This window comes from Ranitomeya variabilis, chromosome 2, assembly GCF_051348905.1.
Source record: "Ranitomeya variabilis isolate aRanVar5 chromosome 2, aRanVar5.hap1, whole genome shotgun sequence".
NCBI classification, from domain to species: Eukaryota; Metazoa; Chordata; class Amphibia; order Anura; family Dendrobatidae; genus Ranitomeya; species Ranitomeya variabilis.
The window spans coordinates 103,317,378-103,332,239 of NC_135233.1; the positions used below are offsets into that span (position 1 = coordinate 103,317,378).

The window sequence follows — 14,862 nt, forward strand, 5'->3', positions numbered from 1 at the left end:
TGGTTTGTCAAGCAGCTTACTTTTTAAATTTGTCCAAATAAAGACTTTTGATTTTATTTCCTGAGCTGGATACCTTCATTTTCATGCAATGAACTACTGAACCCAATTTATTATTTATTTTAGGAGTCGGCGTTGGTCCATTTTATACTGACTCCAACTCCACCAAAATGAAGTGTATTATACTATATGGAGGATTGTGCAGTGTATTTTAATATATGGAGGACTATGAAGAGTGTATAATACTATATGGAGGACTGAATTATACTATATGGAGAACTATGAGCAGTGGATTATACTATATGGAGGACTGAGCAGTGTATTATACTATATGGAGGACTATGGGGAGTGTATTATACTATATGGAGGACTATGGTGGCACATTATATTATATGGAGGAGTATGGGGTGTATTATACTAAACAAGCAAAATGCTGCATATTCCTTGAGTGATTGGATTGTTTATGCTGGAACAGAAATCCTTGTTCTCAGCAGCACATCGCCGGTGTAAACTGTAGATATGCTGCTGATAACATGATCCTGTATGGGGACAGATTGATCTAATAGTGATTGTTCTGTCCCCATCACTCTTTCTCAGTTAGGCTAGGTTCACATTGCGTTAATGTGTGCACGCTAACGGACAGCGTTGCACGGCGAAAATGTCGCAATTAACGCCGTGCAATGGGTCCGCTAGCGCACCCATTGACAGCAATGTAAATTTCGCCTGTAGCGCATCGCTAGCGCGTGCCTTTTTCGGCTCGCGCTAGCAATGTGCCGTTCTTTTGTGACGCGCAGCGGACGCTGCTTGCAGCGTCCGCGGCACGCCCGAGGTCCGTTCCCCGCTCTCGCAGATCAGGGATCTGCTAGAGCGGGGACGTTAACGCGACCCCTAAACGCGGCCCCGAAAAAAACATTGCGTTAGGGCAATCCGTTTAGCGCAAGCGGATTGCGCTAACGCAATGTGAACCTAGCCTTAGTGTATACGACTTCAGTATTGTCAATCACACTCGTTTAGCGGCCTGAACTCAGCGCATGTAAATACAACAGAAATGCTTCTGTGTGATGTGCAATATGTTAGCGTTTGGGGCCCATTCTAACCTTTTGTCTAGGGCCCCACTTTGCCTAAAACCGGCCCTGGGTACAAGGCACATGTGATCACAATGGTAACAGAGTGCATATCACCTACTCTCTTCCCAGAAGATAAAGAAAATTAAAAAAAAAAAAAAAAAAACTAAAACACTCAGCTTTGGTATTACCGCATAACTGTCCGATCTGGTAACACGTTCTATATTGATCCCATTCACTGGAAATCTATATGGCGCTGTCAGAATCGCCGCTTTACGGTCACTTCACCCAACAACATAAATTATCACTAGTGTGAAGAGGCGACTACTGGGACGGTGTCCTGGCGCGGCCCCACAGCGGTATACGGCCCCGGATATAGGGACCGCAGTGTCCTGACACCAGAAAGCCTCTGCTGCGCTATGTGACTGCGCGCACACCGTCCGGTAACTCCCCGGTCTGAGGCCAGCACGGCCGTCACACTGAGGGAGCCTGCGCTCTGTCACGTATCTGCGCCGTGCACTGTGTGTTATGGAAACAGCTGCGTCCTGACAGCGGGCGGGGCCGGGCACTGGGCGCCTCTGATTGGCTGCTCACAGTGTTTGTTTTCCCTGCTGTTTCCCTGGGGTCATAAAGATAAACCTTGTCCAGTTATTTACTCACAGCCAAAGTCATAACAAAGGAAACCGTAGGTGGCGATAGAGAGCGCGATGAGAGGCGCCCGCCGCCATCTTTCTTTCTGGACTGGTGTAACACAGGCTGCTCTCCTGCTTGTCGCGGCTCGGTCTGACTGTGGCCGTATAATCTTTATGCTACTAAAACCCTTGTATCTGGTTTACATTTTACCAGCTGACGTCTCACTTCACGCGACTTCCACCACGCAGATGGTTTGCCCCCATAAAATATGGCCGCCATTGACCTCCCAGTCCTGTGTAATGACTCCGCCCCCCGCCATTTTGCGGAAGTCTTTCCACAGCTTTTTGACCCTAGAAAGACTCTGCTGCCTGTACTGTAGCAGCGCCCTCTGCTGGCGAGCCCTGTTTCGCGGACGTATTTGGAGGGTTTTTTGTCCCTGAAAAGGCTCCGTAGCCCCTGCTGAACACTCCGGGGCAACCTGTTTCGTTTATCGTTGGAGGAAGAGAAAGGAGAGAATCGGGTTACAAGATGGCGGCTGTGTGATCTTCCAGCAAAACCGGAGGAGGAGGAGGTGGGGGATCGCCGCTGGCGGGAGAAGGACGAGGACGACGAATCGAGCGGGGAGAAGGGAAAGCCGCCGCCCGAGTCTCAGCCCGCGGAGAGCGAGCGTCTGCAGGCCCTGAGGAGAGCGGAGAAGGATGAGCCACGGCGGGGGCTGCTCGTGAAGAAAGCGACGACGAGCGGCATCATGTCTGACACCAGGCGGCGGGTCAAGGTCTACACCCTGAATGAGGAGCGCCAGTGGGACGACAGGGGCACCGGCCATGTGTCCTCCACCTATGTGGACCGGCTGAAGGGGATGTCGCTGCTGGTGCGGGCCGAGGCTGACGGTGAGCGGGGCGGGCGGCAGGGCAGGGGAGCTGGACACGTGTGCCCGGCCATACACTGAGCGTGGAGGCGCTGGAGAACTACAAGCCCCAGCATGGCCTCCCGTACGTCACAGGTCTGCGGGAGAAGTGTACAGTGACACCCCCGCAGACCAGTAGTGGAGGGTCCTGCTGTCTGGGAGACCCCACCCCTATTATTGAGCGGTGCCTGGACTGCGCCATTCTCTGCGTTATTGGGGGGTCTTGTTTCAGATATGTCACAGTTTCTGCTCCATAACACGACTGGCTCATTACTTTTCACAGGAAGAATAGATGGAGACGGTGTGTGTGGTGGGAATGATTAGGGCGCTGCGCCTTCTGCCATGGTGGGAATGATTAGGGCGCTGCGCCTTCTGCCATGGTGGGAATGATTAGGGCGCTGCGCCTTCTGCCATGGTGGGAATGATTAGGGCGCTGCACCTTCTGCCATGGTGGGAATGATTAGGGCGCTGCACCTTCTGCCATGGTGGGAATGATTAGGGCGCTGCACCTTCTGCCATGGTGGGAATGATTAGGGCGCTGCGCCTTCTGCCATGGTGGGAATGATTAGGGCGCTGCGCCTTCTGCCACGGTGGGAATGATTAGGGCGCTGCGCCTTCTGCCACGGTGGGAATGATTAGGGCGCTGCGCCTTCTGCCACGGTGGGGATGATTAGGGCGCTGCGCCTTCTGCCACGGTGGGAATGATTAGGGCGCTGCGCCTTCTGCCACGGTGGGAATGATTAGGGCGCTGCACCTTCTGCCACGGTGGGAATGATTAGGGCGCTGCGCCTTCTGCCACGGTGGGAATGATTAGGGCGCTGCGCCTTCTGCCACGGTGGGAATGATTAGGGCGCTGCACCTTCTGCCACGGTGGGAATGATTAGGGCGCTGCACCTTCTGCCACGGTGGGAATGATTAGGGCGCTGCACCTTCTGCCACGGTGGGAATGATTAGGGCGCTGCACCTTCTGCCACGGTGGGAATGATTAGGGCGCTGCACCTTCTGCCACGGTGGGAATGATTAGGGCGCTGCACCTTCTGCCACGGTGGGAATGATTAGGGCGCTGCACCTTCTGCCACGGTGGGAATGATTAGGGCGCTGCACCTTCTGCCACGGTGGGAATGATTAGGGCGCTGCACCTTCTGCCACGGTGGGAATGATTAGGGCGCTGCACCTTCTGCCACGGTGGGAATGATTAGGGCGCTGCACCTTCTGCCACGGTGGGAATGATTAGGGCGCTGCACCTTCTGCCACGGTGGGAATGATTAGGGCGCTGCACCTTCTGCCACGGTGGGAATGATTAGGGCGCTGCACCTTCTGCCACGGTGGGAATGATTAGGGCGCTGCACCTTCTGCCACGGTGGGAATGATTAGGGCGCTGCACCTTCTGCCACGGTGGGAATGATTAGGGCGCTGCACCTTCTGCCACGGTGGGAATGATTAGGGCGCTGCACCTTCTGCCACGGTGGGAATGATTAGGGCGCTGCACCTTCTGCCACGGTGGGAATGATTAGGGCGCTGCACCTTCTGCCACGGTGGGAATGATTAGGGCGCTGCACCTTCTGCCACGGTGGGAATGATTAGGGCGCTGCACCTTCTGCCGCGGTGGGAATGATTAGGGCGCTGCACCTTCTGCCGCGGTGGGAATGATTAGGGCGCTGCGCCTTCTGCCGCGGTGGGAATGATTAGGGCGCTGCGCCTTCTGCCGCGGTGGGAATGATTAGGGCGCTGCGCCTTCTGCCGCGGTGGGAATGATTAGGGCGCTGCGCCTTCTGCCGCGGTGGGGAGGGTTAGGGCGCTGCGCCTTCTGCCGCGGTCTGAATGATTAGGGCGCTGCGCCTTCTGCCGCGGTGGGGAGGGTTAGGGCGCTGCGCCTTCTGCCGCGGTGGGAATGATTAGGGCGCTGCGCCTTCTGCCGCGGTGGGAATGATTAGGGCGCTGCGCCTTCTGCCGCGGTGGGGAGGGTTAGGGCGCTGCGCCTTCTGCCGCGGTCTGAATGATTAGGGCGCTGCGCCTTCTGCCGCGGTGGGGAGGGTTAGGGCGCTGCGCCTTCTGCCGCGGTGGGGAGGGTTAGGGCGCTGCTCCGCCATATTCCTGTCACCAAAACATGGTGAGAATATTACACACGTTTGTGACCGGCTCTGGTCTCCCCCAATCTTTTATTCTCCCCCTCCTGCCGTGACGTATGGCTTTGTTAGCTTCCCATGGACACGGCCTCTGTGATTGACTGCTTTTATTTCACTGTATCATGAACTGGAAAATGGGAAAACCGAATCCTCGTGAGGCGACATTGTGGAAACCCGCTATAGATCCTCAATCTCGCCGCTGTTTTTAGGGTTTCCTTCTGGCTGCATTCTTTGTGGTGAAAGTGACCTGACAGCAGGTCGGACGATCACTTCACTGCCAAACTTATTGTTTAGGGGTTAAAAAATTTCTAACCATTTGGTTTGTCACCATCTACCAAGATTCCTAACCTGCAGGCGATGGAGCAGTGTGAGGGCTGGTGCTTATCAGTGTTATTTTAGGGTATTTAGGATGTGGTTATTTATTACTGCATTTTTGGAGGCAGGTGCGGTGAGGGGGCCAAAAACTGCAATTTAAAAAAAAAAAAAATGTATGCAATTTAGTGTGTGGATTAACCTTTTAATAACTGTACATTTTCAGTCGTGGGGTGTACGGAGCAGGCTGAGCATATTACCGGCAGCGTCTAAGTATGTACTGTGGTGTACAGAACAAGTCGCAAGGAGACGAAAAAAAGTCAAATGAAAGTTAAAAAAGTTTGCTCCCTCTTTTCCCATTGAAATTAAGCAACAAAACAAATACACTGCTTAAAAAAAGTAAAGGGAACACTAAAATCCCACATCGTACATATCACTGAATGAAATATTCCAGTTGTAAATCTTTATTCATTACATAGTGGAATGTGTTGAGAACAATAAAACCTAAAAATGATCAACGTAAATCACAACTAATATCCCACAGAGGTCTGGAATTGGAATGATGCTCAAAATCTAAGTGGAAAATGAAGATACAGGCTGATCCAACTAAAGTGGAAATGCCTCAAGACAAGGAAATGATGTTCTGGTGTGTGTGTTGCCTCCATGTGCCTGTATGACCTCCCTACAACGCCTGGGCATGCTCCTGATGAGGCGATGAAAGGTCTACTGAGGGATCTCCTCCCAGTCCTGGATTAAAGCATCCGCCAACTCCTGGACAGTCTGTGGTGCAACGTGACGTTGGTGGATGATGCAAAACATGATGTCCCAGATGTGTTCAATCAGATTCAGGTCTGGGGAATGGGTGGGCCAGTCCATAGCTTCAATGCCTTCATCTTGCAGGAACTGCTGACACACTCCAGCCATATGAGGTCTGGCATTGTCCTGCATTAGGAGGAACCCAGGGCCAACCGCACCAGCATATGGTCTCACAAGGGGACTGAGGATCTCATCTCGGTACCTAATGGCAGCCAGGCTACCTCTGGCGAGCACATGGAGGGCTGTGCGACCCTCCAAAGAAATGCCACCCCACACCATTACTGACCCACTGCCAAACCGGTCATGCTGATGGATGTTGCAGGCAGAAGGTCGCTCTCCACGGCGTCTCCAGACTCTGTCATGTCTGTCACATGTGCTCGGTGTGAACCTGCTTTCATCTGTGAAGAGCACAGTGCGCCAGTGGTGAATTTGCCAATCCTGATGTTCTGTGGCAAATGCCAAGTGTCCTGCACGGTGTTGGGCTGTGAGCACCACCCCCATCTGTGGACGTCGGGCACTCAGACCATCCTCATGGAGTCTGTTTCTAACCGTTTATGCAGACACATGCACATTTGTGGCCTGCTGGAGGTCATTTTGCAGGGCTCTGGCAGTGCTCATCCTGTTCCTCCTTTCACAAAGGCTGATGGTAGCGGTCCTGCTGCTGTGTTGTTGCCCTCCTACGGCCCCCTCCACATCTCCTGGTGTACTGGCCTGTCTCCTGGTAGCGCCTCCAGCCTCTGGACACTACGCTGACAGACACAGCAAACCTTCTTGGCACAGCTCACATTGATGTGCCATTCTGGATGAGCGGCACTACCTGAGCCACTTGTGTGGGTTGTAGAGTCCGTCTCATGCTACCATGAGTGTTAAAGCACAACCAACATTCAAAAGTGACCAAAACATCAGCCAGAAAGCATTGGTACTGAGATGTGGTCTGTGGTCCCCACCTGCAGAACCACTCCTTTATTGAGGGTGTCTTGTTAATTGCCAATAATTTCCATCTGTTGTCTATTCCATTTGCACAACAGCATGTGAAATTGATTGTCAAACAGCGTTGCTTCCTAAGTGAACAGTTTGATTTCACAGAAGTTTGATTTACTTGGAGTTATATTCTGTTTAAGTGTTCCCTTTATTTTTTTGAGCAGTGTATTTAGTTTTGTTTATGAACGCCCAATTTATCAAAATACAACATTATTAAAGGGAACCTGTCACCCTCCTAAATCGAAGATGAGCTAAGCCCACCGGCATCAGGGGCTTATCTACAGCATTCTGTAATGCTGTAGATAAGCCCCCGATGTAACCTGAAAGATGAGAAAAAGAGGTTAGATTATACTCACCCAGGGGCGGTCCCGCTGCGGTCCGGTCCGATGGGCGTCGCGGTCCGGTCCAGCGCCTCCCATCTTCTTACGATGACGTCCTCTTCTTGTCTTCACACCCCGGCGTAGGTGTACTTTGTCTGCCCTGTTGAGGGCAGAGCAAAGTACTGCAGTGCGCAGGCGCCGGGAAAGGTCAGAGAGGCCTGCGCACTGCAGTACTTTGCTCTACCCTCAACAGGGCAGACAAAGTACGCCGGAGCCGCAGCGTGAAGACAAGAAGAGGACGTGATCGTAAGAAGATGGGAGGCCCCGGAACGGACCGCGACGCCCATCGGACCGCACCGGACCGCCACCCCAGGTGAGTATAATCTAACCTGTCTTTCTCATCTTTCAGGATACATCAAGGGCTTATCTACAGCATTCCAGATTGCTGTAGATAAGCCCTGATGCTTTTGGGCTTAGTTCATCTTTGATTTTGGGGGGTGACAGGTTCCCTTTAAAATTAAACATAGATGCCAAAAAGAAAACTGAAATTTCATTTATTTTTTATTTTTTTGTGTGTGTTCAAAGCACTTCTCTCCAAAAAATGCCATAAAAGGGATCCGTATATGACCCCAAAAGCACTAAGTTTGGCATTGTCGTACTCATACTGACTTGGAGAACTATGTTGTTTGGCCATTTTTGCTGCACAATGAACGCTTTAAAAACAAAAATCACCCCCATCCCCCCCAAAAAGTTTAGAATTTTTTAATGTCACATACTTTGGAGTTTTTCCCGCTCCTCGGTGCATTGAGTGGTAAAATGTCATTCAAAGCAGCAAATTGTCCCTTGTAAAGCAACCCTCATGTGCCCATGATAACGAAAACATAAATCTTTTTTATAGCTCCTGAAAGAAGGGTAAAGGATAACAAAATATCGCCAACTCTTGGAGGTTTTTTTTTTTTCAAACTTATTTTGCTTAAAAAAACAAACAAAAAAACTTTTTTGCCACATGTTGATATAAAATTTACTGTGGTGGGGGCGGCTTTTAGTAGGCCTTAACTATTGCACGCTGCAGTCATGGGGAAGGCTGGGGCTGCGGTGATGGGTCGGACACCCACACCACTTAGAAGGTCACACTGCGTTTTTTGGGGGGGAGTTTCCAGAGTATAAACACTCATAAAACCTTTACATGTAAAAACAAAAAAAAAAACCTTTTCAGATTTTTTTAGTTTCAGCACTGGAAATTCTGGACTAAAACTGTGAACCTACTCTAATGCTGCTGTTATTGATGGACAGTGTCATTGTAAGTGGTTGAGCAGGAGTGATCGGGGGTCCCTCTGGTCACTGTGATCAGAGGCGGCTCTGGCTGTGTATTCTGGCCTGCACGTACTGTGTGTGGGGAGGGCTCAGCGTCTTTGTTTTGTCTTATGTTAGGTAGAGGTTAGAGGTGAACCCATCTGCCCCTTGAAGAAGCCCGCAACGCGCGTCGGGGCATGCTGTATGCACAGTGACCGCGCTATCACCTCCTGACATGGGTAAGCCTTGCCTCTAACTGCTGCTGTCCTGCATATTGCACTTTAGCATTAGCACTTTCTTTAGGACGGTATTAGTGGTACTCTTTTTACCTGTGAGTGGCCAGATACTTACGATTTAGGTCCCTATACCGGATATGTAATATATTTTTTACTATTCAATTCTAGTCTTGCGGCTTACTGTTATGGGTACAGGGCTAATATGCTAGTGATATAACCTCCTACTGACCCATTTCTCAGTGGTGCTTGTGTGCAGCCATTGTGCATACTATTTTTAGTGCTCTTTTACCCCCTTCCAGACACTCGTCCATAGAATTTATGTGTATATATATTGGGCCCGTATGTTTTCTCTTTTTTGTATTTGGTGTCTATGTTGAACTTAATAAAATTTATATCTAATCAGATTTGGAGTTGGCCCTGTGTAGTTCTGAGTCTTGAGCTCCTTTCCTCTTATAGGTATTACCATCTTAATAAATGCAGTAAGAAACTAAATTTTATTCAGTGTGGTGAAAGAAATTGTGTCCTGTTAGGCTACTTTCACACTAGTCCGTCGGTACGGGGCAGTCGCAAACTGTTGGCCTGACGTACCGACGGACGTTGTGCTAAATTTAGCACAAAGTGGGCAGCGGATGCAGTTTACAACGCATCCGCTGCCCATTGTGATGAGTGGGGGGGAGGGGGCGGAGTTCCGGAATCGCATGCGCGATCGGAAATGGCGGACACGTCACACAAAAAAAGTTACATTGAATGTTTTTTTTGTGCATAGCGTCCGCCAAAACACGAATCCGTCGCACGACGGATGCGACGTGTGCCCTTCGTCGCGATCCGTCGCTAATACAAGTCTATGGGCAAAAAACACATCCTGCAAGCACATTTGCAGGATCCGTTTTTTGCCCATAACGACGGATTGCGATGGAGCCCAGAAGACAGAAGTGTGAAAGTAGCCTTAATTGTTAACCAGTTCAGTACCAGGCCATTCTGCCCCATTTATGACCTGTTACATCTTTTTTAGGGCTTATGCAGACAGATGTCCATGGATTTTGTTCTGAGCACGGACCGCTAATGCCCGGCCTGGCAGCGGCTCTCCCGTCCAAATGGCCACAGCTTCATATATTTCTGAGGCTATCACTCTTGGGTTGGGAGAGCCACAGGTGTCTTTTGGAGCCCTTCAGTTTAGCATGAGTTTTTTTTAGACCTATTCAAGCTTTCAATTTTGGTTATACATTGAAAAGAATTCCAATTAATGTGATTGTTGTTTTTTTTTGTACAGTGCTACCAAAAGATTTGTTTTTAAATTTTTTTTCTTCAGTGTATAATTTTTTTTTTTTTCCTCTTTTAGATGGGGTAATATACCCGCCACAGATTCAAGTCTTTTATAACCTTATGGGGAGCACAATGCATATAATAGGGGATCTTCGGCCCTCTGGTGCAATGTGCAGCTGAGGCAACTCCTGCTGTATCCTGACATCCAGTGTGATCGCTGGGATGACCACTGCTCTCCTGTACCCTGCACACCACGCTCATACAGAGGGGTAATAAATGAGCTGCGACCTCTTTGTTGGTGTCATTTCCCCATGAAAAATTGCAATAGCAGACAGCAGTGTATATACCCTAAAATGGTGCTAATAAAACCTACAGCTCGCCACACAACAAAGCCCTCACACCGCTCCAGTGGTGGAAAGCAAAAAAGGCACTTCCAGTTCATGGCGCCTGTTATTTTTCTCCCAATTTTTTTCCATTACAAATGTGTAAATTGAAGGTGTTATTCAAAACTCATTGTTCAAAATACTCGTATTAAAGCTTATGCCCTAAAAATAAAGCTTTGGGGTTAAAGCCCAAAAACGTAAATTGGCCCTGTCAGGGGTTAACTCTTATTTTTGGAAGAGGGCAGTTCTTCCACCACTTGTTTAGGTTGTGTTTTTATAGGTCCATATGACAAAAAGTCATAACTACCGTAATTCTGCAGGTTACCACAACAATACCGAAGGAAAAAAGACGTCCTAGTTTTATCCGCTTTGCTGATCAAATCCATCAATAGCCTCATATATTAAAAAACGAAACAACGGATAGCACCCAGATGTCCTCTGTTCTGTCCGTATTTTACTGTTATACCTAGAATATAAGTTATATATATTTACAGATGCAAGACGTATTGTAAAAAGTGACACAGAATAAAAATGGATCCAGCACTCCAAAAAAAAACCTTATAGCCCATGGATGTGAACCAATTGGATATGTTAATCCAGCCTTAGTGAGAATTTGTTTCTCCCACCCGCTGACCTGGCATTTTTACATAGTCTCATGGCTTGTATGTAGGCCTTTGCATGGTGTAGTAATGTTTGCTGGGTTGTGACCTAGTGGCAGACTACATATCCTAGGCTCGCATGGACCTCCGTTCCAGCCCTCATTGGTTTCTTGTTCTGTTCTATATCTTTTGAGAGTGTTGACATGATGTCACTGAAACACCTGTAGCTTGACATCTGGCTCATAGTCCAATGCCGGCAAAACGCCTTCTGATGGTTTGTGCAGTCATCGTTTGATGCCTTAGACTTGGTATGTGAGGTCCAATTTGACTTTTGCAGTACAGAAAATGTATCAATCGTGGAAACAGGGAGCTGCCATTTTTAGAGTGTCCCAGGAGCCGTTTTTCAACATGACAACATCAGGCCTCATGTTGCTGGTGCTACTGTGAGCTGCCTGCTTGGCCTATCATGGCCTGCAGCGTCTCTGCACTTGTCTATCATTGAGCACATCTGGGATGTCCCTGGTTGGCCATTGCAAAGAGCTGCCAGCAGCGGATCTTGATTTGCCCAGGTGCTTTCAGCGCATCCCAACCAGTGGCAATGTGATTGTAGCAGCTGTAAGTGTGGGGATTTCTGCATGTGGCGCTAATGCGCGATGCTGAATAAATTGAGATGGTTTGCAAATTTTGTTACCATTTCATTTTTCAGAACTTCAGTAATAGGTATATAAATTGTGATTTCCTTAAGTTCCCTGACTTTTCCTTCTGTGTTCTACTTTGAATATTGAGTCTATAGTGGTGGTGTCTGCCTATTGAGCTTGTAACGTGGTGATGGCTGGCGTTCACTGTCGTCCGGCTACTGAGATTCCGGCAATCGGCTATTGTTACTCAGGAATTAGGCTTCTTTCACACTTCCGTCTTCCAAATCTGCACAGGATCCGTCAAGACGTTGAAATGACTGATCCTGTGCAGATTGTGGAAAATGTCTATGTGCACCTGTTGTGTATGTGTCTTCGCAGCGGTTTTCCGCTGCGAGAACGCATACACAACACAAACCAGGTTAAAAAAAATTGCAGTTTTCTCACCTACCGGCATCCCGCGCAGCGATGGATGCTCCCGGCAGCTGGCGTTCCTAGTAATACATTGCGAAATCTCGCGAGAAGTCGTGGTCTCGCGAGATTTCGCAATGTCTTACTAGGAATGTTAGCTGCCGGCAGCATCGGTGATGCTGCGCGGGACGTCTGTTGGTGAGAATATTGCGATTATTTTTTTATTTTTAACATTATACCTTGTTACTATTGATGCTGCATAGGCAGCATCAATAGTAAAAAGAGAAAGCGAGAGAGAATTTCCCTGAGGGGAAATTCTTCCACGCATGCTCAGTTTGAAAAGGTGGGACCTGTCGCTGGATTCCTGCTTTTCACAGGCAGCGACGCATCCTGCGCCCATAGGCTTCCATTGTAGCCAGTGACGGGCAGCACAGGATGCGTCGCTGACCGATTTTCCGACGTGCAGAAAAAACGTTCCTCTGAACGTTTTCTCTGCCCGACGGACCATTTTTTTTACGCAGGATCCAGTGCAGGACGGATGGCCATCCATCAAAATCTGTCGCTAATACAAGTCTATGAGAAAATGCAGGATCCTGCATTCTCAAAAATCGACGGATTGTGATGGGAGCTGAAAGACGGAAGTGTGAAAGAGGCCTTACTGGTCGTTTTGTTACCGCTTCAAGTAACCTCTGGCTAAGGCTACTTTCACACTTGCGTCGTTTGGCCTCTGTCGCAATGCGTCGTTTTGGGAAAAAACGCATCCTGCAAATGTGCCCGCAGGATGCGTTTTTTTTCCCATAGACTTGTATTACCGACGGATCACAACGCAAGGCCATACGTCGTGTCCGTCGTGCACTGGATCCGCCGTGTTTTGGCGGACCGTCATCACGAAAAAACGTTCAATGTAACGTTTTTTCGTACGTCGCATCCTGCATTTCCTACCGCGCATGTGCGGCCGGAACTCCGCCCCCTCCTCCCCGGGACTTTACAATGGGCAGCGGATGCTTTGAAAAACTGCATCCGCTGCTCACGTTGTGCCGAATTTTCACAACGTCCGTCGGTACGTTGCGACGGCCGCGTACCGACGCAAGTGTGAAAGAAGCCTTAGGCTTCTTTCAGACTTCCGTCGGTACGCGGCTGTACCGACGGACGTTGGGAGTTTTTTAGCACAACGTGGGCAGCGGATGCAGTGTTTCAACGCGTCCGCTGCCCATAGTAAACTCCCAGGGAGGAGAGGCCCCGCATGCGCAGTAAAAAATGCAGGATACGACGTACGAAAAAAATTCCCTTCAACTTTTTTTGCTACGACGGTTCGCCAAATACCGACGCATCCAGTGCACAACGTATGGAACGTGTGTCCATAAGTTGCGATGCGTTGGTAATATAAGTCTATGTGAAAAAAACACATCCTGCGGGCAACTTTGCAGGATGCGTTTTTTTCACAGAACGACGCATTACGACGGTCACAAGAAGACGTAAGTGTGAAAGTAGCCTTATAGAGCCCATGATAAGCCGCGTGGGGAAAATGTGAGGATGTAGTTACACCACTCCCTTCTACTGTAATTGCCTTGGATTGTGCAATTTTTTTTTCAACATTCTACACTTATCCGCTGTGAAATCGTTACTCTTTAGCTCATAAACTTTCTTATGGTGATCGCCTTGTATAAAGGTCTGTAGGAGAAAAATTGGAAAATCTGCCAGGAGCGCCTATGCAGATCTGTGTCCATGGGTAGAGATTAGTAAACTCTGTATAGGACAATCAGTCAGTCACCGTTTCCTTCATCCCGTTTCTGTTCACCCTTCCAAATATAGGATTGGTAAGATATAAGGGGCTCATAATGGCACATTTGACTGCAGCGAAAGAATACTTGTGTTCCCCTCCCCGCCATAAGATTTAATGCTGCAGCTGATGCAATTTTTGAGCCAAATTTATAAATGTCTTCATTTGTCAATGGGGAGGTGGTCGGACGTCAATAAAATGCTGTGGGTCAGGGGAGCTGACACTTTTGGAATAGCACATGCCATATCTATGAGGTGCGTATTTTGCACCTATATACTTGACAGGGGGGGACGTGCACCGACGTCTGCCTTGACATTCTGCATAACTGAAATCTACAACATGGGTCAATTTCTTTTCCCTACAGATTGAGAATGAGATTTGGACAAATTTGAATCACGACACTAATATGCAACAGTTTATTTTTCCTCTGCAAACGAATCATTATTAGAAAATGTGCTGCTCTTCCTCTATCTGTGTAGGAATATGCACCGAGAACCGAGCAAACTTTTTTTTTTTTTTTTAATACCATTGTAAGGTCTGAATGCTAATATAATATATAAATTGATATAGAAGATGGTGGACTGAAGTTACAATTTTGCTTTGTTCTAATTTTTTATTTTTTTTTTGTCTCTTCCTACTTAGGTTCGTTGCTTTTAGAGTCGAAGATAAATCCGAATACTGCGTATCAGAAGCAGCAGGTGAGTACCAGTGTGTCTGCAGGCAGGGCACAGTCACTGGGATTGCCGGAAATCCTTTTTTAACCTTTTATTCAGTAAAAATGCGGTTGCTGTATTTTTCGGACTGCAGGGCGCACCTTACCATAAGACCGTTTAGATGTCAAACTAGGAGAAACCTGTTTGCTTCTAATTAAAACTTCTCTGGCGGTGTAAAGAAGTGGAGGGGTCAACATTAATGCACTAGGGAAGGATGGGGAGGTCAGGGGCCTATTGTTGGTGTTTCTCTGCAGCATATGTATTATGCACATATAGCCATACACCAGTCACATTATGTACACTCTGCAGCACACACGCGTACACAACACTCATATACAGTCGTGGCCAAAATTGTTCCAGAAAATGAAGGGTTTCTCCCAGAAAATTACAATT

General features: G+C 48.5%; 1 protein-coding gene across 4 annotated transcripts in view; it reads left to right on the plus strand.

Annotated features, from left to right (window-relative positions):
* The first annotated feature begins 2,040 nt into the window (after positions 1–2,040).
* The window catches only part of PPP4R3B (protein phosphatase 4 regulatory subunit 3B), a 47,409-nt gene continuing 34,587 nt past the window's right edge, over positions 2,041–14,862 (plus strand). For 2 of the 4 annotated variants that reach the window (XM_077282773.1, XM_077282774.1), the window contains exons 1-2: positions 2,041–2,584; positions 14,399–14,454. In XM_077282773.1, coding sequence (XP_077138888.1) covers positions 2,443–2,584; positions 14,399–14,454 — 198 coding nt within the window. In that variant the 5' untranslated portion in view covers positions 2,041–2,442. The remainder of the gene's footprint in view (positions 2,585–14,398; positions 14,455–14,862) is intronic. The other 2 variants (XM_077282771.1, XM_077282772.1) reach the window with 2 other exon arrangements.